The sequence below is a fragment of the Oryzias latipes genome, chromosome 16 (assembly GCF_053564925.1).
Source record: "Oryzias latipes strain Hd-rR chromosome 16, Olatipes_Hd-rR_3.1".
In the NCBI taxonomy this organism is placed as follows: domain Eukaryota; kingdom Metazoa; phylum Chordata; class Actinopteri; order Beloniformes; family Adrianichthyidae; genus Oryzias; species Oryzias latipes.
The window spans coordinates 26,923,736-26,949,041 of NC_136252.1; the positions used below are offsets into that span (position 1 = coordinate 26,923,736).

General features: G+C 39.4%; 1 protein-coding gene across 7 annotated transcripts in view; it reads right to left on the bottom strand.

Moving 5' to 3' along the window:
• map7d1a (MAP7 domain containing 1a) overlaps window positions 1–25,306 on the bottom strand; it is a 39,632-nt gene that overhangs the window by 11,535 nt on the left and 2,791 nt on the right. Inside the window, exons 2-9 of one of the 7 annotated variants that reach the window (XM_011485651.4) lie at window positions 10,158–10,355; window positions 8,368–8,436; window positions 7,329–7,349; window positions 3,846–4,009; window positions 3,439–3,550; window positions 1,312–1,416; window positions 319–441; window positions 71–213 (exon numbers count right to left, since the gene is read on the bottom strand). In XM_011485651.4, the coding sequence (XP_011483953.1) occupies window positions 71–213; window positions 319–441; window positions 1,312–1,416; window positions 3,439–3,550; window positions 3,846–4,009; window positions 7,329–7,349; window positions 8,368–8,436; window positions 10,158–10,355 (935 nt within the window). Of the gene's footprint in view, window positions 1–70; window positions 214–318; window positions 442–1,311; window positions 1,417–3,438; window positions 3,551–3,845; window positions 4,010–7,328; window positions 7,350–8,367; window positions 8,437–10,157; window positions 10,359–25,306 lie in introns of all 7 variants that reach the window. The other 6 variants (XM_011485650.4, XM_011485653.4, XM_011485652.4 and 3 more) reach the window with 6 other exon arrangements.

Sequence of the window (25,306 nt, forward strand, 5' to 3'; positions counted from 1 at the left end):
GATCAATTCTAGTAGAGAATTAAGTTTGAATCCATTTCTACAGCATTGATGTTAAATATGTCGGACATACAGGTGTGGAGCTCCGTCTGTGTTGGCGCAGGGCGATGTCTGGCGTGCTGGAAGTCACCCTCCAGCGGTCAGAGCAGCGGTGGTGGGGCTGGTGTGACACTGTGAGGGGGCTGGCTGAGGCTGATCGAGGGCATAACATGGAGTCTGTAGAGTAAAAAGCCAACACAGAAAAAGTGTTTTACAGTAGAATACATTTCAATCAGAAAGGCTTCAAATATATATATATATTTTTTTTTACTTATGACTTACGTCCATCTCTTCCGGAGGTTAGGACACTGGCAGCACTGCGACTACGAGCCAGAAAAGACAGCGTTGGCGTCATCAACCGGTCCACAATACTGCTCTCCCATGGGCTCAGAGCAAGGCTGCGATCTGCACGTTGAAGAAAACAATGTTGTTTCTCCTTTATATAGTCATTTCATATATGCAACTAAGCATTCACCAAAAACCAGAAGTGGGTTCACTATCCGGAAAGCCACAGTTTGAGAAAAATTGGAGAAAAAAGAAAAAAAAATGAGAGAAGTTTGTGAAACCCTTACAAACCTTAAGAACAGAGAACAAATATTCACCAAGGAGAAAATGGGCAGCAAATGTTTCCACTGGAATGCTGGACAGCGCTCAACATTGAGAAAGCTAACTTTGATATAGACAAGAGCACATACCGTACTTACAAGACCGTTTTTTTATTCAGCACACAGTTAGTGTTCCACCTAAATTCTAACTTACTTCTCAAAATAACTCTTTTTTTGAGGGAACATCATAACCAGTTAAATTTTAACCCTTAAGAAGAGGATAATCTTGTCATAAAACACTCAGGAGTATTTCCAGTCTTTTGCATAATCAAGTCAATAAAACAGATCATCTTCCCATAGTGGATAATAAGAACAAACGGATAACGAAGAAACAACACCAGGAATGGAATGAATACGGCACAATGACCCAAGCAAAGAATAATCCAAAGGTACCTGGAGCAATCCCACACTACATACAGTACACGCATGCAGACATTGTAACACCCAAAATCAAACTCTGAGGAGCATAAAAAAAAAGAAATAAAAACTGCTGATTTTGAGAGATGGAAATGGATCGACAACCAATCAGTGGGAGGGACTTAAATAAGACAAGAGTGGACGGAACTGAGGAAGGGACGACGGTGAGCGGGCGCAGAGCGGTGGGCGGGGCTGAAGGATGGACACACTTAGACAGGAGCATTCTGGGGGTTCATTCCAGGTGTTTTCTTACTTCTGGTGGGGGAGTTCCAGAGTGTGGCGGAGGACTTGGAGAGTCTCTTGTTTATAACAGAGTCCACGTGTTTGGGAAGGTTGACCGTTGAAAGTGAGCATCTGCCTAAGAAGCCAAGAAAGCGCCACACAGATGTTCATATAGGTCACATGACTCTGAGCAAGAAGGGGAAACTTCTGCGGCATTATGAAATATTAAACAGCTGAATGGGTCTTTAGGAAACCTAACGCTTGTGTGCCTCTCTGAAATACACAAGCGTTGGATCTGCTTATATTAGACATCCAGTCGCTTCAAAAGTCTCGAAATGAATATTAGGAGAAGCTGGGAACAGAAAATACAGAAGTCCCTCGCTTGTCACAGAGGTTATGTTCTAAAATATAACCCAGGATCACAGATATTTCAAGGCTGTAAACCCCCTCAATACACACTTTATACACTTTTCTCAAGCAACCATGAAGATTTTTACACTTTTATCTTTTAAACTCTCAAAGTGCAAACTTAAATAAAGTTCAGTATTATAGAATACAAATAAACATTCGCTTGTGATCAGCAATTTATGTAAATTTGGTGCGATGAATGCATGGTGAACTGGCACGGAGGATATTGATTGACAAGGTCAACAACCAATCAGGCTGCAGAATACGATGTGCTGCTAACAATCTTTAAAAAAAGGATCCAAAATAGCAAGACTGCAGTAGAAGAACCGTTGTATAAAGCAGATTTTGCAAAGAGCGCAAAATCAATTTCCTCTCCTTTATTACACAAACAAAATAATTGCTCATCATGAAACATTATTAAGAATCCAAAAAAAGCGTAGAACAGCATTAAAGCATTCTACATATAATAAGCAAAGGTTAATAGATGAGCTAAAGGCTCCTCTGGACGCCACGGAGAATTCCCTAAAAAGAAATTCTGATTTCTCAACAATTCCACTGAAGTGGGTTTAAACTTGTTTACTTTCAGCAGACTGCTGACGGTAAGATCGATCTGAGCCCCTTTTTTTTTTTTTTTTTTTTCTACATTTGAACCTTACCATAATGATTAACAACCAGTAAACTTGTTGCTTTATGCTGCTTCATGGTCTTATCCCCCTTCCACTCCTATTATCACCCCCTACCCCCCCTCTTTCTAACGTCCCTCTCTCTTCTTCCCCTCTTTCCTTTTCCGTCCGGTCCAACACCAAAGATTTTCAGACATGATTGAAATTAATAAAGTTTGGCCTCAATTACAAAAGGAGTTTATCCAGACATACCTTTGGTTTGTCTGAAGATTAATAACCCCTCTTGTTAAAGTAAAATATGTCCAACACAAGAGGCCCTCAGCTCTCAGCTGTCTGCCCAGCTGTTGGACAGGACAAGTTAAAAAAAAAAAAAAAAAAGATCGATCTGAGTGTTGATAATTCCCCCGACATATGGCAGAGGTGATAACAGATGAAGATGGAGCTCAGGACTCTTCATTTTTAGAGCCTTGACTCAGAGTGAGATGCAACAGCATCTGCAAAACCATAAATACGACCATTATGCTTCTGTTAATCATATTGTCTGATGGGTTGTGTGGACGTTTATTCATTTAAACAAACATAAAAATGCTGGACCACAGCACTACATTCTCACTTGATGTGATCCATACTGGCTGCTCGTGACTAAACTGGTTTTTAAGCGTGTGCAAACAGTGGAGGAAACATTAAGCTGGTCCTGTAAAGACCCATTTGATTCAATTATACAGGGCAGCTGCCATGCAGACTGCCTGACTATGTGTTTGCCAGCATCATAAGCAGAATTCAACATTTAACCAGACAGATTTTAGAAAGCTCCTGGTAATAGAGATGCAATAAAAAATGCAACTTTTAAGCAAACATTTTAAACCAGTGCTTCTTTCAGCTCAGCGAGATATTTCATCTTTTGGTTGAAAACGTTATTTATTGTACTTTTATGTCAAGAAATGAAGAACTTTAAGTCAGCTTTGCATTTTTGGTTTGACAGTAAACCACTACATTGTACTTTTAGAGACTAACTTCATGATGTGATAGGATATCAAACTGGAAAAAAATGCTTTTTCCTCCAGCAAAAGACCTACAATGCAACTGGAGGCAGTGGAATGTTTTTCCTTTAGAACCTGAGCACTTACTTTCTTTCCGGTTTGATGTCTGGGTGAGTGTGCCGGCCCATGAGCACCTCTGTTGGCGGATCTCTGCCCACGTCTTCTTGGTTGACCTGTGGATGGCTGCCTCGTAGCGCTCCTTGGAAGGATGCATGAAAAGAGGAAGGGTTGAGTATTTCTAATGTCTGTGGATGAGCTTCAGTCGAACAGCTTGAAGTCGAGCTTCACGTCAGGCTTACGGGCACCCGAGTAAAACCCTAAATCCAACCCCCCCCATCTCAAGCTGACCCAGTTCTTCCACCATTCCAATGAAGGAGGGCTTTGACCTTTCATGTTTAGAATAACTAGCAGCATTCCACCTGCAGCTAAAAAGGTGATGACGCGTCACATGTTAAATACATGACTGGGGAAATGCAGACCCCATCCAAACATACTTTATTCTTCTCCAGTTTCTGCTTCTGTCTCTCTTCCAAAGCCACTCGTCGTTTTTCCGCTTTGATCCGCTGCTCTTCCAGCTTCCTGCGACGTTCCTCGAGCTGCTGCTCCCTCAGCTGCCGTGCCTTCTCCTCCTTCTCCAGCCACTGATTCTTTTTGGCAGCTAAGATCAGACAGAGAACATGGTTAATAGAGTCTGACCTGACTTTAACCGGCAGGGCTGCTCCTCCAGGTGTTTTGATTTGTGTGACATTAAGCCCAAATACAAAACACTAAGAAAATTTAGTGTTGAAAAATGTATGTACCGGTAATTACTTTTTCAGTAATTACATAGATATCACTAAGTCAGACTTTGGTGTGAAATCAGTTGCATCTAGTTTCAATAATGCCACATTTTGATATTGAGTTCATTTCTCTGTGGTTTCAATGAGGAGGCAGAAGATTTTTTTCCGGTTGCCAGTGTGCAAAACTCACTTTTCACTAAAAGCTAAAACCACCATGAAGAATCAGAGACTGTTCAAACTGATGCCTCCAGGGCAGCTGGCTGTAGGCCACAGATTACTGTGATGGATGAGTGCAGTAATGCTGGTATCTATTGGGGTTGAAGTTTATTGGGAGGCATACAGTTTGGTTTTCACCTAAATGTGGAACAAAACCTCCAGTTTTAACACCATCCTTTCATGGTCTTTTGCAGCGTAAAACCAACTGCTTAGCAGACCATGACTTAGTGGCAGCAGCATAAAGGAGCTACAGCAATCATGTGCAGCTTTGAAAAGGATGAAACTTCAAGAAATTCAGTAAAAACTCTTTTTAAATGCATTAGGACAGTAGTAGGAATGGCCTAGGTAAACTGCCAACAAATACTGCAATGGGGTGAGCAAATACACACAGCTACACGCTCCTCACCCTGGGAAAGTTGAAATCCCAATTTATTTTCACAAGCTGTTTCCATTCTTCCCGTACAGTTCAGGCTTGGAAAAGTGTGTGGCATTTGCACACTGAGCATCTGACCCTGAATCGCTCAGCAGCTGCATGTGGAGGCGGTTTTTCAAAAAGACAGCTGCTGATTCACAAAAGTAATGAGCTGGAAATTGGCTCAAGTCTTTGTGGAAACATATACATATTTAGATGTGTGTGTATGTGTTTTGGAAAAGTTGTAACTTTCTGTGTTATGTGTAAATCAAAACACCCAGAACAATACAAACCAATAAGAAATAAAATAAAAAATAATTAAAAAAAACATAAAAATATTAAAAGGCTCCATTACACTGAACTCCATATTATTCCACAATCAACATTTCACAGTAATAATTGGATATTTAATCATTTTGTCCATCCATTTTCTATTTTAGGAGCAGTTTCTCTTTAAGTTTGGAAGTAAATTGTTTAATATCTGGGCATTGGTTGCATTTTTTCCTGAGGCGATGCCACAGTTGAATTCTGCACACTGACACATACATACTTTTTCTAATTGTTCTAACTGCTGGTTGTTTAAAAACACAGTGTGCCCTCGGAGAATAATCTCCTTCCCCTTGTGTGAATGGTTTCTGAATATTATGAGGTAAAACCTTCTTACTCGCTTTATAGAGGAGATTTACTGTATACAAATCAAAAAAATGTAGTAATTTGGAGGAAAAAAATAATATGTTGGTACGATCACAACATTATGAAAAGTTCTTATAGCACGTCTTTGCAGATTGAAGAGGAACTGTGGTTTTATAGTTTATAGTTGAATAATTATTATTTAAAATGCATTCCTTGTCTCTCTGTGTGCTGACATGTCACACACCGACTGGAGTTCATGAACAACCCACTCCCACCTTTGTTTGATCTATTATAAAAGCGTGCCTGGTGGCCTTTTTATTCAGATTAAGCCATTTTTTAAGCCAAAATGTAAAAAAAAAAAACGGAATCGTTTAACATAGTTTGTTCCGAGCAGAAGTAGTTCATTAGAAATTTAAATCTGAGTTGTGGGCAGGACCGGTGGCACAGAGCAACCCCCTCCCTTCCCCTATCTGTTGCTGAGAGCTCTCCATTTGCATGATCTCCTGCTAACGAAGACGTGGATCTCCACGGATCCATGGATCTAGTCGTCTATGAGGGGAGATGTCATCAGAATGGAGTGGAACAGGGCCCTTGTGGCTTGCCCAGAATATTTTCTACGCAGCAAATACAATCTTTTTCTGGTATTTTTTTTGTCTGCTCTTGATTCATAATGATTTGAAGAAAAAAAACTCAGATATGCTATTTTAATCTTAATTTTCTTAATATATCCATCATCCATCATCAGAAAAAAGGCCACAATAATGTGTTAAAAACACCATTTTCATCGGAGTGGGTGTTTAATAAATAACCTTTTTACCCTTTTAATTTCTTTTCTTTTCTTTTACAACTAGGACAATAAGTTGAAAATGTTTCTGTGATTGTGACACAGCTAAAAAAAACTGCTTTATAAAAAGAAAAAACGTCTGGAAGTATCTTTGTTGCTGGAAATTCCAGTGTTTGTCCAGTAAGACCCAGATCTCTTCTTAAGCGGATAGCGTAAACACAGGCTTTGATTGGAGGTCTTCTTTCATCCCAGTCTGTGTATTAGATAAGACCCGTGCCATCTGGCATGCCCCGGTGATCGCCCAATTACTCTGATCCTCACTGTCAACTGTGTCAAACACATCTCCCAGCATTGGGGTACTCGCTTGGATTAGGCAACAATGCAAAAGGCATTAGTGCAAATACTACAAAGAACAAAAATTATACACCCTGTCTGTCTATTATTAACAATTTCAAGATAATTCCAAGTCTGCTCATCTCATCTCTGAGAAAACAAAACATTTATTTCCCTTTAGCAACCATTTTCCTATCATTTTATATCAAAGTTATGTCTGTCAGCAAGTGTCTCAAAGAGCTTTTTAATTTCTCCAGAAGGTGGTAATTAGGAGTTTTGTGGTGTGTGGTTCAAACACGGCATCTCAAAAACAACAAAACCACGTAGCTCTGTGGTTTCTGAAGTAAGACCAGGAAGATGAACAAAGTTCAACTTTAGGACAGAGGAACCATCAACAACTGAAATCGACAGCATGACCATTAAAGCAAAAGATTACATGACATCTCTGTGGCTACATGATTGGTTTGCTGTTACAGAAAGAGAACAGAAAATTGGACAAAATTAACGAAGCTAAAGGGAATTTTTCATGAAAGACAGGAAACACCATGAGGATTAGAATGAATGGAACAGCTTTAGGGCTGGGCATCATCACCAAAACTCTGTTAAGTAAGTTCAGCTTTTTACTAGACAACTAATCTGATTAATTAATAGCCTGACATGAGTTTACACGTGGCATGTATTACAGGTTGTGCAATCCCTGCTACGATTTAAAGGAAAACTGTAAAATTTCATGAAGTTCTTGGTGTTGACCCAGCTCTAGTTCATGCTACTGATCTGTGATGAATAACCACCACCACATAAACACAGGTGAGTGGCTTACCTTGCAACTTGGTGAGCTCTTCTGCAGAGGAAAAACAAAGTAGGACAAAGACAGAGGCAGCTGTCAATCATGCAAAGAAGTGCAAACAAGCATGGAGCTGGGCGATCATGTGCTCGCTGTGAGTTCTGTGATGCAACAGAAACTGAACAAAACAAAAGTAGAGGCTGTGCGGTTCAGACTGCATCAATATTAGTTGGGGGGTGTGGGGGGTGATTTCCACGAATCAGTAGTTTTTTCATGGAAAACAGGCATTAATTGTTTTCTTGTATCAGAAGTGAGTTAGAACGGTACAGAGGTCCCTCGTTATTTCGCGATTCACCTTTCGTAGATTTTTTTAATGCAATTCAGCATGCCTGTTTGGTTTTTAACTGTGCATTTGTGTTATACAGCTTGATTGGCAGTAGACCATTGTCAATCAATGTCCTCCAAGCCGTGTCTCCTGTACAGAATGGGTTCAACTTGGCAAATCTACATAAATCTTTAATCACTAGTAGCTCTTAGGTTTTTGTTTATAATGGTAGTCTTATTACTCTATGCAGGTTTGTATTTTTAGAAATAAAAAAAGAGAAAAATGCGTGAAAATGTTCATATCTTCCTTACAAAGTACATAAAAAATATCTGTAAGAATTGTAATAAATATAGTTGACTCCTTTGCAGATATTGTGGGTTATTTTTCAGAACATACCTCCCAGAATAAATGAGAGACCACTGTATCCATTTAAACTGTGCCCCCATTCATTTACATGCACTAAAGCAGTGATTAAACAGTCCAAGAAAATTTTAAGAAGGTTGGGTTTGTTGATCCATGCAGAAAGCATTACTTGTACCACAGTAGCTTGGTTTTTGCCTACTTGTTGTTTGTTCATAAATGTTTTATCTTCCTAATAAACAGAAACATTCCTATGCCATTTACAACTTAAACTCAACACAATAGAGAGGAAATAAAAAGAATCTGGAATCGCTTCCACCCCTGCACTAGGGGGAGCTCTTTTCAAACATACAGTAGCCGTCATCCCACTAACTAACTCCTTGAGCTTACCGAGATACTTGGCTTTCTCTTCTCGTCGTTCTTTTGCAAGCTTCTGCCTCTCTTCTGACCTTGGGGTGTCTGAAAGGAAAACAAGGGAAAATTAATGACGGGAATGATGCCAGTAAATGCTTTTGCCATGATCAGATCAGTAACCAGAAAGACAACAGTTAGAATGTCAACCTTTTCTGCAAGAGGGAATGCTTTTAGAGGTTTGCAAGTGTTGTCAGAAAGGTCTTTATTAAAAGATGGTCAATTCCGCTTCAGTTTCTTTCCTTCCTTCAAATTACTTCTACGATTTAAAGGAAGTTCATAATAGTTCAGTCCGCTGATTCAGTGTTTCAAAAATAGATGCTCTACTTGCAACATGAATTAGACCTGACCTAAAGCATCGGTGATGCATTCTCCGTCTGGCAGACAAAAATAGGTAATTTCTACTCCTGCACGACCTCCGAAAACAAGCGCCACTCACAAACAACCGTGTTATTGCCCACATTAACGGTAAGTGCAGTAAATACAGGTTCTGCAGGCCAGCTAATCTCTTTTAAAAGCCGCAGCGTGATGCTGAAAGGCTTCATAATCTGTGCAGCTTGGATAAGTATGACTTCATTTCATTTGTAATGTCTAATAGACACTTTCACAGGTCTTTTCTCTGAAACATCTCCTATGTGTGCTTTCTAGGGACATTCCCGCAAAATATATAAAAGAAAGAACTCCAGGAGCTACAAAAGTCCCTGAACCATCAAGCCATGTCAGGAATTTAAACAACTTCTAAACGTTTAAAGTTGTTTCTTCTTTGAAGAGAAAAAACAAAAAACTTCTGCTACTTTAATTATTCCCAGCTTCAACTTTTAATCCCTCCCAGTAGAAATATTTAGCAACTTTGAAGTGCTCAGCAGACTACGAGAAAATGACTGTGTAATGAGAATAAACAAGCGTTCTAAGTCTATTTTAACTTGATCAAAATACATAAAATCTTCATTATTCACAAATTCATCAGGAATTTTGTTTTTAGAATTACGTTTTTGTAGAACGTATTTTTCAGAAAGTAGCCCCTCTTCAAAATAAAAGCTCGACCCACTTAATAATGAATACTTGATGGAATAGTAAGCCGTGCTGTTTTCGGTAAACTCACTAATAAGAGAATAAATCAGGACAAAGGTGCTTAAAAACATAGCACATTACACTTAGTGGGCATACAAAAACTATATAGAATCATTTGAGTTATTATTACAGTATTTTTCTAAAAAGAGGTACACATTAGAACATCTGGATCTAAAAACATACGAAAAAAAGAAACATTTCAGGTACTAAAGGGCTTCATTTCTGTCAGTTTGTTAAAAGGTCTTTACTTGTTTTTTTAAGGCAAACATATTTGTTATACGTACATTGGCAAGAATTTTGCTGTCAATACCAGCAACAAATATGGAGCTGCTTTCGGGTTAAGGAGTGATTGACAGGTACTAAGCACATAGCATCAAAGGCTATTTACACATATGTAGATATTTTCTTTACTAGCTTTAGTCAGCCTGACTTGTATTCACCTATGATCTTGAGCTCCGCCATCTCTCAAAAAGCTGCAGCTACTAAATTAGATTTGCTGCGAGTCTGAAAGCATGCGGTCACTCTGACTCTGCGTCTGCCTCCACAGAGGCGACCTCACTTGAGCGAAGGGCAGGGGGAATCGGACACTTTCAAGAGCGTTGCCTCAAGTCACCACATTCTGCTTCCATTAAAAGTTCATACGTTAAAAATCTGAACTCGCTCCAAGAACAACAGACAGTTAAAATACTTTGACTAACCTCTTTTGGATTGAGGAAGCGGCGACGCCGGTGAGGCAGGTGATCGAGAGATGACGTCAGACTTCATGGGGGGCGTCCGCCTTGGATCGGTTTCCTTCTTTGTTGGAGAGTTCATTTTCTGGCCGTCGGCTGTCTTCAGGGGGCTGCTTTCCCCCTCTGGGTCAGGTCTTAAAGATTTACTCTCCAGGACTGAGCAGGCTGCTTAAAAAGAACATTTAAAAAAAGAAAAGAAAACTAAGTTAAGATGACAAAAAGAAAAACAAGTAACAGAACTCAACTAGTTTTTCTTCATTCCGTTCATGACCGATTCTATGCAGATGATAAGTGTGGGTGACGTAAACAACCACAGCTTGGGTGCAGTCGATGTCAGAGACACTTCAGGTTAATATTATAGAACTTGTTCAAAAACATAACGGAATTAAGCACCTGGAAGGAAGGAATTCACTGGATTGTTCTTCAAAGCGATCCACATAATGAGATATAATACTGTATTGCACATGTGCACAAAACCTCTTTTATTAGTCTTTAACCTTCCAACTTTTAAGTATTTAGTGTGTGGCACTGGCCTAAAAAGAAACCCAACCAAAACAAACAGCACTTGCTTTTTTATTTTATGATAATGACATTGTGGTGAAATGTTCTGCTTAGTAAAACAGCAGGAGAAAGAAATTCGCCCACCCAAGTTCCTTAAATGGTTTGGGTGTATCAGTCGTCTGGAGACTTCAAAATCCAGCGTTTGTGTATGGGGATAATTGTAACTCTTACTCGAAGGTTTTTTATTTTTTATTTTTTTTTTTGCAAAACAAAGACCCCGAGGGGTGGGACTCTTGTCTACTCAGCATTGTATGCCTACACTCCCCGTGGAACCATGTCCGGGCACATTTTCTTTCTGCATAGTCTCGGAAGGTAAACACTGGGGCAACACGCTCTAAATTATTCAGACCTTGGCCTAAACATAACAGGCGGTGGGGGGCTGTCACAGTGGGACAGTACACCAAAGATTTACAGTGCAAATTCTGTGCTGCTCAACAGTTGGCAAAGAAAAGAGCAACAGAGCCAATACTGTGCAACTGATGTTAAACTTTTATAATGGCAATAATAAAAAAATGAATTCTGTGAGCAGTTGGTTGGACAAATAAAAGAGGTCATCTTCCACTCATGCAAGTGCAGGTGCTCGTAATATTCTGTTATGCATTGTGCCTGATAGAAAAAATTGTCTGAGCTCAGCAAGACACGTGGAAAAGCGAGGTTATCGGTCTGGGTAATGGAAGATGCGGCTGATGACTGAGTTGGAGAGAGTCTGAACAGCATTTAGAGGCTATGACCGATTTCAGCGGGGAGACAAGACGTGTTTCCATTGTCAAAGCTCGCCACTATTAAAAAAGCATTCCCCCGGCAGGGATGTGCTGTGACAGAGAGGGGCCATTGTTATGGCCTCTGCATGGCAACGGGACGGCGGCCAAAACTCTGCAATGACAGCGAGAAGAGAGGAAGCGGGGGGGGGGGATGGTAGTGAGATAAACTGAGAGAAGAAGATGAACACTGGAAGTGTTTTAGTAAAACTTGAAGGAAGGGCAGAGAGCAGGAGCCCATCAATAAAATAGCATTCTAGAGGAAAGTGTTAGGTCTTAAAAGAAGGAAAACATTTCAAATGTAGTAATATAGTTGGAAATTGTAATGACGATATAAATTGGCATGCATATAAACACTGCGATTAAGATAAATGTTAGTATTAAAAGCAATATGTAGCCTTTTTGTGCAACACTGGCAAGCCAAAAATGAGAAATTCTTTTCAAAAATACTTGTAGAAAGAAATGACACAGACAGATGTGACACCACCGTGACTTCTTAAGTGGTGAATCATAAACTCCTCGTTCAAAAGTATGTCTCTCTGTACCAATTCCTCGCAGTCTCCTAAGGGCAAAGAGGATGTGTAAGGTACCAACGGTGACAGGAAAAGGTGGAGCTGCCACAGAAGTGTTTTCAGTTGCCGTTTTTTTCCCCCCGCTGCCAGCATACACCTGGGAACTGTCGACACTGAAAAGTGACTGGCAAGACATTGACTTAAACCTGTACTCGCTCAATAATGAAGAGATTGAAAAGGTAGCATGCTCTCTGGTATGTGGGTGGTACTGACAGTGAATACCAACGAAACCTGAAACGGTCTGGAGCAAAACGGAGAGGAATGACACTGCAAAGCTACAGGAACAAGGGCTGATTGATGCAGCGCTCTGCAAGACGGAAGTTAGATTATGTTTAAACTGGAGAATGACTGCCTGAAAGAAGACTGGGGATATCTTTTACATCTATTGCTGTTTGGTGTTGCCATAAAAGAATTTCTCCTGTAAGACTGATAAATTACTTTAAAGACCCACTCTGATTAAAATTGTATTTTTAAGATATTCTTGTGGCATTTTTCTGACAATGGAGGAAATATATATAAAGAAAATTAAGCAAAAATGGCATTTCTAAGGTAGTTATTTCTTTAAATTGTTGTGAATAGGGAGCAAACAAAAAGATGCTCCTTACTCTGCTCCATTCTGATGCATCCACTTATAGACGACTAAATCCATTTGTTTTCCTCATCCCAGCTGACACCTAGATAAAAACTGTTTGGCTGATTTGCTCCAATATTGCTCGGCATTCTTGTTCCACCAGCAATATTAGGTTGGGGGTTTAAGGGGCTAAAAGCTAGCAGGAGAGTGTGTAAACAGAGAGCTCTCAGCAGCAACAGCGAGGGGACGGAGGACAGGATTGAAAATAGATCAAAAGAAAATTGGAGTGGGTCCTTAAGAAGTTTAAAGAAAATGGTGTTAAAATGGCATTCTCAATATTTAACTCTGCCCCCCCCCCCCCCCCCCCCCCGCCCCCCAAAAAAACTAAACTCCGAAGCAACCTATTTAATGTAATTTATGCATCCCTTTAATTAAGGGTGAAATTGTTTCAAAAGTGAACTTTTAAAGCAACACTTTAGAGAAGTATTTTCCCTAATATTTGTCCAAATGTACAAAATTTGGATAAAAAGTTCAGTCTGTCATCTAACTGTAATTACATCAAAGTTCTGCTTGTTGTGCAACACCAACTGATTTAAGCTAAGCCTTTTTTTGTATATTGACACGAACTAATGTCACAAATTTCTGTGGGAAATACACTCAAGAAAAGATTATGCTGTCCATCAACAGTGGGACTTTTCACTGAGGACTGTAGGTAATAATATAGTGATTGCCGTTTTGACATTTTAGGAACAGTGTCCATGCAACTCCACCTTTTAACACAGTCTTCAAAAATGTTCTCTCAGGTGTGAGGTTTCGGTCAAGCTTAGGTCATTTCTGCCCTTACTTAAGACTGTATTTTCTGCTTGTACAATACAACTACAAAATATAGGAGATTTTATCCCGGAACATTGATCAAAAATCCTTAATCTGGCTGTAGAGAAATACAATTATTTCTAACACTTTCTAACACAACAAAGCAGTGTTTTTCAACCTTTTTTGAGCCACGGCACACTTTAACCTTAACAAAAATCCCGCGGCACACCAGCATCCAAAAATGTAAAAAAAGGAGAAACTCATAGTCTGTAATGTAATGATCATCAGCCCCTCAGCAATCTCACGTGCATTTTTGTGATAATTGTGGCAGAAAAAGCAGGAAGTTGCAGATGATTTTTCTAAATGATGTAATAAAAGTTAAGTTAGAAGATTTAGAAACTGTTTGATGCGTGTTTGTTGTGGTTTCAAGACGTTTAACAAGGAAATCTCATTGTGCGCTGAGATGCTGTCACCTTAACCCAATGCATCATGGGAGATGTAGTGAACCAGCCACTGAACGCAGACAGACTAGGGTCTCTGAGCTTCATTGTTTTGTTCACTTTTTTCACGGTCTGATACCGGATTCTGTGGAAAGCTACACCACTAAAGACGAGCTTTAGCTGCTATTTTTGTTGAAACTGAGCAACTTTATGAGCAGAATCAGAACAAGGAAGTGAAGACTTTAACCACTTATGCTTGGTCAGACTGATGACGTGTGATTAAGCCTCCAAGAATGATTGGTGGGGCTGGACTTTCCGAAAACAGCTGACGGTACGGCTAAATTGCGATAACGTCATTCTTATCAAAAAGTCTTTAATAGAATCAAATAAACACAAAGAAAAAAGTTTTTTATGATCTTTCATATTCCTAACTATTAAGAGTTTTATCAGGGCCTGTTTGGATGAACAAAGAGCTGATTTCCTGGAGATGGTAAATGTTTCTAGATCAGTTAATGAGGGCAATTTTCCTCTGCACACCTGACCATCTCCCACGGCACACCGGTTGAAAAACACTGATCTAAAGGTGCCATGCTCTGGATTTATTGTTTTGTTTTGCTCCCTTCCGTGGTGACGGCAGACAGACTCCGCAAACTGAGACAGAGCAGCTTCTGAAATCTGTGGTATGTTGTGCATTATCAGTGTTTGAACATCACGCAATCACACAGCCAGTTCTGCCTTCGAGACTTCAAGGGGCGTACATTTTACCTCACTCAGCCACTAGAGAAATAGCAAAATAAGGTGAAAAGTGAGCCGAGAAGGTTATGGAACCCCTACAGATGTAGATGGGAATGTGCTCGCATGAGCACAGTGTGGGAGCGGAATGGCAGGTTGAAGAACAGCAGGTAATTACCACGACTCAGTGCAACTTATCATTTGAGACCATGACGAGAAGGACAAAACACCCACTATGGGCAGTGCAGCCCTAAAGAGGAGTCCTCTTATCTGTTTACTGCTTTGATGTTTGTCTGATGCTGTGGCTAAAGTGGCTAAGTTGAAACTCTGACAAACTGGACGCGATTTAGTACATTTATTTAAGCAAAAATCCAATTTCACAGCATATTACTTGGTTTGAGCTGATTTATAAATATCTACAAAGCCAGATTTTTTTGTGGGGCTGTGCCATTTAATAGACTTTGATAACAACCTCAAAAACTGCAGACCACAAGAGCCTTGCAGTTTAATTATTTCAGAATGAAAGGGGAAGAAAATGTGTGTGCAGACAATAGCCATCCTATAATTAAGCTGAGGCAAGAGGGTAAGTCCTTGGTTCACCATGCGGCAATGCACTATGAGCTATTCAACACAAGAATACCACCCAAAAGATGGGTAAAGGCAGCTTTTAGCCCAGGGGTCGGGAACTTTTTTGGCCGAGAGAGCCATGAACACCACATTTTTTAAATGTAATTTCATGAGAGCCATACAATATTGTAGCGTCCCCTTCCCACACTGAGGCACGGAGACTTGTAAGCCGTAACCAACGCCGTACAACTTGTTCAGCAACTCAACTCAATGATTAGACGTACTCTGCGCTTTGATTTTAACACGCAAAAAATTGTACATCGCACAGGTGTGATCATCCTCTTCCCACACTCATGGTGCTAAAATGAAGTAAACACAACAGGAAAAAATAACTAAGGGTGAAACGGCATAACTGCCAGATGAAAGGACCCGTAGGCAAAAAGAAACACCCGTGCTCAACCCTTTTGACCAAAGCAGGCAAAGGGGAATGATTCCCATAATTCCCTGTGCTGCCTGCTCCGCGAGTAACCCCTGGCTGCAGCCTGTAGAACTCCCACAGCAGACCAAACGTGCGTGTGACTGACACTACAATACAACAAAGTAATATGATATGGCCTGCATGAAAACTGTGGTATTTTCTAAACATAACAATAAACACGAATTATGACATGAGCAACGTCCTCTCTGCGCGCAACACTCTCTGGTCGCTATGAAGACGTTTAAACATGCCTTCAAAAATAAGTGCATGAAAAATCCGACTCAACACAATGCTGAATGGTTCGAGGGAATCTCCAATTGGGATAAATTTGTATTTTAAGTAGGACTCCTGATACTGTCTATTAAATGTAGCTTTCTTTTTTTGGAAGTTGAAGGCTCCTCTTCTGTCTCCTGGCTGGGCCTGTTCCCCTTGGCAAAGAAACTTTCCAAAAACGTTTGTTTTTTATTAATTTTGCTAGTTCTTGGTTTTTATTTTAGCGGTAACCTATCACGAGAATAGCGCCTTGGCCTGCGTCAAGAGTGACATAGACGGATGGAACAGAGAATCGGCCAATTTTTCTAAATAAAACATCTTTCAGATTCAGAAATAAATGAAACGGAAATAATGTAAGTTACTTATTCTTTTTGTGCGGCCCGGTACCAAATGACCCACGAACCGGTACCGTTCCGCGGCCAGGGGGTTGGGGTGTGCTACAATATGTTTAAAACTAAAAATACAAGTGAATGTGCGCATTTTATGCAATTCCAACAATTTTTAAGTACAATAAGTCTGAGGATTCTTTTTAATAACATTGTTACGCTGTCGCTAATAAATGATGAGTATTTCTTAGCATTAATGTGACTTCTGGTGCTGCATGGTTGTGCTGATGGTCTTGTCTGGTTGACAGTGGTCAGTCAGTTTAAGCTTCATCATGCAGGCATTGAGACTTCCATCCGTTAAACGTGATCGTAGGTTGGTCAGAATGTTCTTTAGATGTGAGAAAGACTGCTCACATGCAGACGTGGAGCCAAACATTGTCAATACAGCAAGACTCACGCTGCAGTGTGTGGTATGTGACTAGCAGCATGTTCTAAGTTTTGACAACCAGTGCACAATTCACCTTGCTGCCTGTGCCCACTACCCCTCCCCTTTTCCTGCTGACACATCACGTCCCTGCAGCTTCGCGCTCCTTCCCAAAGATGGGAGCGCGCAGCTGCAGGGACGGCAATTTACACCGATAGTGGCGCAGATTTTTTCTCTCCATGCACCGCTACTACTGTGCGCCCCCCTGGCATCGCATCGCGCCCTAAAAGGACTGGTCTAATGAAAAAAATTAAAGATTTGTCTGCGAGCCAGATGTGGCCATCAAAAGAGCCAGATATGGCTCGCGAGCCATGGGTTCCCAAACCCTGTTTTAGCCAATAAAGATTCTCATTCATATCATGTTTTGCTCTGAAGTTCCTCCTTTTCAATTAAAAGTGTCATCCATAAATTTCCTGTGTTTCTCACCCGCACATAGATACTTTAAATCAAAGTAATGTCTTACCAGAGCAGAACAGCTGAATCCCTTCCAAGGGAAATATTCCAGCACAACTTTAAAACAGCATTAGCTTCTTTGAATCATAAAACTCAAAATATATGGTGGTAAAATGTAATTTTGACTTATTTTTGACTTTAAAGACCTCAAAAAAGGGCAATAACAACATATAGAGTGCTGTTACTGTGACAGGTGCATAAGGCAGAGCAAAAACATCAGGCAAGACATCCAATATTTAAGAGGCAAGAGGCCTCTTGACCCTATTCTGTCCAAGCTTCTCTACCAGTCTATCAGAACATTTATAATAAAGGATAAACAGGGCAAAATCTAAACTAATGGACTCTTTTTGGAAACAAGCCCAACAAGAGGTAAGCACAGAGCCTCTACAGCTGGAAGGAAAACTGAAAAAAAGAACGGAAAGAAAGGAGGAACTCAGGGAAATGCAAATAATAGATCTGCATCTCATTTAGATCGGAGCAAGGGCCTAATGAACTACCTCATCGCTTACCCCCAACCCATTTCCCCATCACCCTGTTGTGTCCCTTTGGCACTGAATAGGGTGACGTAAGGGGCCAAGAGGCCCAGACACACAGGAAGCGCAGTGTAAACACCATGCAGGGACTCTGCCACACCACGCTACGTCTGTATTTCGAGACTAAAGTTGCATGGGAAGAACTGACATACTCAGCGTGCTCATATCCCACATTCAACTGTAGAGTTTATGTAGCAGTTTACTTTATAGAAGAAAACTTGACTGATATGTGAACAGTTTGCATCTAATCACTGTGTGAAATATGTGGATTTGTGAAGAACAGCCTTCCTTCTACTCCACTAAACTAATGGATGAATCTAATGAACACTAATGCTTTGATCGTGGACTGCAAAAGCCCCACATCCCATCACCTGGCAGTGTCTCAACAGAGCCAGCCATTGAAGTGTTGCTCTGCTGAGCCACCACAGTGATCAAAGTCAGTGTTTATCTAAACCAGCAGCAGCTCCTTTGGGATTCTTCATCTGCAACCCAAGCTAACACGTCTAACCTAAATGGATAGCTTAACTAAAGATAGGACAGAGAGTAAGAGAGAGCCTCGCACCAACATTCAAGCTGTTCCTCAGTAACATCAGAGCAACATGAAAAGACTTCTGGGTCACAAGAGATGCTTTCATAACGATGTAACAGAAATGTACTGGTGAAGCCTCTCCTGGCAACCTGCGACAATTCTTTTTATCTAGAACACCCAAAACACTGCAAGAGCCGTTTTGGTTAGAATGGGATGGACACCGTTTGTAATAGTTTTGGGCAGCTAGACCTTTGTAAAATTTGGTTTGCTGTGACCCCGATTCAATGAAACAGTAATGTGATTATGCTAAAAGCCTATTGACCAGAAGAACAATGCTTCACTGAACCAACCAGAGAAACATGGCCAGAGTTTAGAACTGGCACTGATGACTGCCTACTTGTTGCAGCGGCACGATTGCAATCAAACAACTAAATAAGAAGGATTAAGTAATTATACTAAGCATCTCAATTAATTTTAATGCAGGGCACATAGCTAAAGAGCCTTTCTTTTATAGAATACAAAGTCCACCTGAGATCAGAAGCATTACAGCCCAAGAGGAGATTTCAGCTAGCAGCGATTTCCATATTTCCCGTTTTTAAAAGCCTGCCAGAATGTTATTGATCATTTCTAATTTTATATATCCGCATAGATATTTTCAAAAGACTACTAAATTACATTTGGCCAGAGTAGCTATAAAATATATTTACATTTAATAGACAAAGCACTGAGAACGCCTCTTGGACAAGAGACAAAACATCTTCAACTAAAAAAAACTAATCCTTTTTTTTTTTTAAATATGTTCTTGCTATGGAACCATCCTGGATAAGTGAGTACTCACAGACAGAATTTGCAATACAACAGTCCAATGTAAATTGAGGAAAAGAACATCCCAATGTATCTTATATGAAAAACAGCAGAAGCAGCTGAACTGTAAGACTTTTCTAAAAATGTCACTGTGTTTAAACACAGAGACATTTTGTTTCAACAGAGTTTCGTCTACTTTAGATATTGCTCAAAAGACACAATAGTTGGGGTGATTTTGCTTTAAGTCTTTAAATATGAAAGCTGCCGAGGTGGCAGATAGGGCTTTTTTCCAAAATTGTTTCAATCTTTACTTAGAAAATCAAGACAAATTTGTCACAAATCTCTTTTCCTTTAGTTGTATTGTTTTCAGGCAAAAACTGCTCTCACCTTCAGCCAGTTTATATTACTAGTTATGAGAAAAGATTTTTTTCTTTACCAATTAAAATTACTTTTGAATATAAATTTGAAGATAAAAAAATAGGCGGACTGAATCAAGAATAGGGCCGAGGACTTATTAATCCAAATCAAATTGATTTAGTATTTTGGGGCTGATATCCAGCCATTTTGGGGGGCTTTTTAAAACCAGGCTTTAGTATGAATCAAACCCAATTATGAGCTCAGTTTCGGAAGCTGAAAAGGACAGCATATATTTAACTATGACCAAGCAGTAAATGATCAGAGCTTGACTGGTTATAAAGATGAACAGACTGAAAAAGCTGCTATAGCAAATAGATTTAGTAACATATTGGCCAGTTATTCATTCGCAACTTTCCAAATCTACTCACCCGAGAATTTTGGATTATTGGTCAAACATGTCAATACCGTTATTTAGAATGACAGTACCAACAAACCACCATAACATGGGTGAAAACAACTCCCCCTGTCTTTAATGACTCAATAAGTGGGTATGCCCTTTAGGTTAACAGGAACTGTTCTAATCTTAGCAGAGAGGCCTGCTGACTGGAGCTTTCAGACGACCAGGGACCACAGAGGAGTCACATCTGGGATATTTACAGATCCAGTGGAGGAGGCAGGAACACATCTAAATTTCCCTCTACTGCCCTTTCTGGAGCCCACATGCTCCAAAGAGGGACCCTGGCACTACACTGTCATTACCGTCGGGGACAGCAAATGCAGATGCCTTACAATTCTAATTCTGTCAATACTCCTGGGTTCACAGCCCAAACACTTTCCCTGCCAATCAGTTCCTTCAACTAACTTCATATGATTCAGAATCCAAAAATGTGGAAGTTTTCTGAACTCAGATTGTATTTTTTTGGGTACTTTGATAGGACTTGTGATAGATTAGTGTAATGCTGGGTAAAAATCAAATGTGTTAACAAGAAGTAACAATTTTAAACGGACTCCTACGCCGTCTCTGCCATAATGTTCTGGAGCAGTGATTAAATCATTATTTGTGGATAGAGGAAAACTGTTCATCTATCCATAGCAATTTATCTGTATCGACCGATAACTGCATAAAAGTTGGTGTTGACAGATGTGAAAATGTCCCTGATAAGTTTCTCCAATACAGTTGGGTTTAAACTATATTTCATGATGTTTGTGAATGCACCACTAGCATGAAATGAATTTCAACATCCTAGCAGTTGCTTCATATAATATAAAGAAAGACATTTTCACTAGATCACAACCATTTAGGGGTGTGGGGAAAAAACTATTTGGCGATGTATTGCAATTTTTTTGGGCGATATTTGTATCAATTTGAAATGCTGTCAGACCGATATTTATTTAATTTTTTATGAGCGCCCATCAGCGTCTGACTCTTGTTTTCCACTTAAACCCCCGACCGCTAGTTGGCAGCATAGCACACTGAACTTCTTTGAGCACCAGAAAGAACCAGCTTGTTTTGTTGTTATGAGACATGCACTACATAGTTTTTACTTGGGATGGGTACCGAGCAAAAACTCTGTGCCATGTTGCTGCCAGTGTCATATAAAGACGCAGATTGCTGTGCTTTGTAGAAAGCTTAGATAAGAACGATTGAAGCAGTACAGCTGAATGGTGAATTAGCCAAAATGCTATCAGCAAAGCGGGCCAAAGTTCTGCAGAACCTCACACCAATAGATTCTTATTAAGCAACCTGATGAATCAATGATGTGTGCAATGCTTTGAAAAAAAGCCAATGTTGTGGCGATGATTTACTTCCCCGTGTGATAAAAACGGAGCGGCAACTGAAGCGCAGACTGTCATGTAAGCAAAGCATCTTAGCCACATTAAAGCGTTCTCCTTCACCCTGTAATGCTGCCTCATCACTCTTAGTGTTTCTGGAAAGAATTGGTGTTTTTATTTTTTCCTTTATTTTTAAAAGTACTGGAGAAGCTACATTTAGAAATGTTTGAAATAAACAGAATCATAATTTTAGAACCTTATTGTTTAATGCACAACCATTCCATTTTTTTTTCTTTTACTGAAAAAAGAAAAAGTTGTAAAAATCGGACATTGACTGTTCCCTTTAAGAACAAATATATTAAAGTTACCAAAATAAAAGCACTATGAATTTGCTTGGGCAAAAGCATGTTGTATATGAGATACAGTTAGCCTAACATTGTGATCATTAAATAAAATAAATATTACCATTTTATTTAAATGAAAGGTGCATTAATACTCTGGTAGAGTCGTAATCTAAAAAAAATAAATAATTTTTTTTCTGGTACAATTTCGCGTTATGTATCGTATCGTGGAACACATATTGCGATACATAATTGTATCGCCAGACTTTCCAATACACACCCCTTCAAAATTTTGCTTTATTTTTAGATCTAATTATCTGAAATTTGTCTGGTTATTCTTTTGCAGCTTCCAATATGTCAAGTTCTGCCAGCAAAGAGAAAGAGCCAAGGCGAAACCCCAGAGTTCTGTACAGTAAATACAGATCGTTCAAAATGGTTACCAAGCACCAAAACCACGAACTGGATCCAAGCGTTTGATAGGTGGAGTTGTTGGACAGTGAACGGCTATGTAAAGAAAAAAAAAAGCTTCTTTTTAAAAGCTTTTTATAGATGTATAACAAGATTTCTGCTGCTGTTTTTATGTGGTTTTATAATCTGTTTTTTTCCCTATGAGGTTCTCCACTATTTATGTTGTGTCAGTTTCATAAAAGGCAAATGGATATAATTATTATTATTAATTCTTTTAAGTTTATGTACTGCACCATCTCTGACGTCATCCATAGGGTTTTGAATAGAAGTAGTTTATCCGGATCTGCATTGTCTTCTTTTGTTGTTTTTCCTCCTACGAGCCCACTTGGTCTTTTATTTGCTTATTTTGCTGTCTGTATCTTTCTGTCACCAGTTTTAGTTTTGAGGGCACCTTTTGGAAATCCAAGTTCTGAGCTTTTTAGACCGAAACGGGAAAGAAAAAACTTCTATCCCCCAATTCAGACTAAGATTTTGGTAAAACATTGCAATAAAACCTTTTGTTTTAGTAGGAAACAAAATTCATCTCAATATAAAATAATAATAGGTTACATTTATATTTCAGTAATTCTTAAGTCTAGTTAGAGTTTCAAAAACCACAGTATTAATGTGTCACTGCCAAAACCAGTACAGTACATTCAAGGACAGGGTTAAACACTACTGTCTTCATGCAGCTATGTACATGTGAGTGATAGGTTGCTGTTCATTTGGCATCTCTCTGCACACCTCATCCATGACTGAGTTTCAAAGACAAATGTGCTGAATGTGAGCTTTGAATCCATTTTGCAAATGTGGGAACGGAGACGCCTCCCTTATATAAACATGACTGTTCCTGTAGCTTAAGAGAAACAATTGATTACTCTGCAGGACAAAAGACCCGTTTATGCAGGTCAGTTTGCAATTTTGTTCACATGAGGAATAACTGCAGACTCCTCTGGAATGTTTATTTTGTCAGTCTAATTGTGGTGTTTAGCTGCTTTTGCTGCATTAAATGATTATTTAAATGCAGATCCATCATGAGTTGGCATTCCTTCACCAAATTCACCTCTCAGAAATGCCATATTTTTACTTCAACACATTAAGAATTTGGTTTTTTTTTGTCTTTCAGGACATTTTCAGGTAAAAACGTATTGGATCTGAAATACTGTAAGCTCAAGGACAGCTAATGGCAAACTGTCAGATCATCCTAAGTTGTGCCACAATATACTTGAATTCAAAATATCTTAATGATATCTGTGTTTACTTTTCTCACGACAAACATTGGGTGCTGTAGGAACAGTAAGAAATCCCTTCTTTCATGTGTATTTAATATATTCCTCTGATCACGGAGATCTGAGGAATTCTGACACAGAAGTTCTGCTTTTACTTCAAACCTAAGCCTCCTCAACTTTTTGCTTTGCATTTTTGCACAGTTTACCCCGTAAACATCAGCTGGAGCAGACAACTACTAGAATGACATGCCCATTTCAAATGAATGTCATCAGCAGCCAGACGTTTTTACTTTTTAAATCTTGGTTAAAGCCAAAAAGCCGTCAACTTTGCCGATCTGGAGTAAAGAGTTTCAAAAAAGAAATGTTAAATTGTCAATTTACTCTTCATGTTGCTTCCAAACTGAGCCATTGTTGCACATTTTTTCATGCTGAAAAGCTGACTGATCCAACACACTGCAGCCTTGACAGGCAAAGCTGCTGAATTCACTCCCATTTCAAAACAGACAAGGATTACACAGTAAGAGCTCCTTCCCTGCCTGTTTGCCGTGGTTCTTTACCCTGATTAAGAGCTGAGTAGGTGGTCTGCCATTTATTGCGTAAAAAATGAAATTTACAAAATGGTGCAATATGCATAAAACTGAAAACTTCACTTTACCTCACACAAACTTAATCAAGATTAAATTCTAAACAGGCTGCTTTTCGAATGCCTGTAATTAAAAAGCATGAACATCAGATCAGAAAAAAGACAGAGATTTACGTATTCTAAAAGCTCTGAAGGGATGAATCAAACTTCCACTCTAAGGATAAATCTTTTAACAGGAACGATAAAAAGACAAAAAGGATTGTTCCCAACAATCCTGGAGCTTTGAGGTGTTCTTCAAATATGTCTTTCAATGTCTTTAATGTTTTACTTTAGGAAAGCCGTAAAGTAGACTGAGACAGTGCATTATGTGAGAAATTCATTCATGCTGACATCGCTTTGACAAAAGGACATCGACTCACTCGAAATGCCTTAGATGCATCAACACGAATGCTATTTATAACTTTTGAATAGATATCAAACTACAGTTCGAGATTCCAACAAAAAGGGTGGAACACCACCAAACTCTTCCTTGATGTGGAGCCAAAACAAGCTGTCCCACCCCCATGAACCCCACAGTCAGCAGGAAGTTTGTTGCAGTCAGAAAGACGAGGCTGTATTGTTTGTCCATTTCCACTTCCAGGAACAGGCAGCATATATCAATATGTGCTTTAATGTGGCGATTCCAAAAATTGGAATAGAAACATCCTTGCACGAATGACTTCACGTCCAGTTAGAAGAAGCTGGAACATTTCAGTGAGTCTGAGTGAGAAATCCTTCACTTGGCCTTGAACTATTCACAGTGAGTGATGTCAAATATAAATCTGCAGCCAAGCTGAAGCAGGCTAACAAGTATCCTAGACTAATTTTATAGTTAGAAAATGGTGTCATTCAAGGCTGCACCATATGAGAAAAACTTGCAAAGTGTGATATTAGTGATCAATATTGTGATGACGATATTCATTTCATGCATGACTTGTGATACATGAGCAAATAAGAAAAAACGTGTCATTTCTATTTCACTGCAACAATTTATTTAAATAAAAGTCAACATAATATACTGCAAGTTATCACAATAGGAGACAGTTAAGAACTTTTATATCAGAGGAACGCCAAAGAACAATTTTCTACCGTTCTGGTAGTTCTGGCCAAGACTAATAAGGACAACAATTAAAGACCCGCCTCAATGATAATCGTGTTTTTTGGTGTTTTTAACTTTCTTTTACTGCATTTTTCTCACAGTGGAGGGTAGGCCTGCACAATATACCGCAAATTTATCGTTATCGCAATATCCAGCTCTGCAATATCGATATCACAAAGGATGGCAAAAATTGCAATAAATCGTAAACCGTAAATGTGTTAAAACAATCTTATGGCAGCTTGAGGCATTTAACAAATCAACTAAATCCCTTTATGCATTTCCAATCGGATGGACGCCTTCACGTTGTTGACCAATCAGGTGGAGGCCTATTATGTTAAATGTTCGTCACCTATG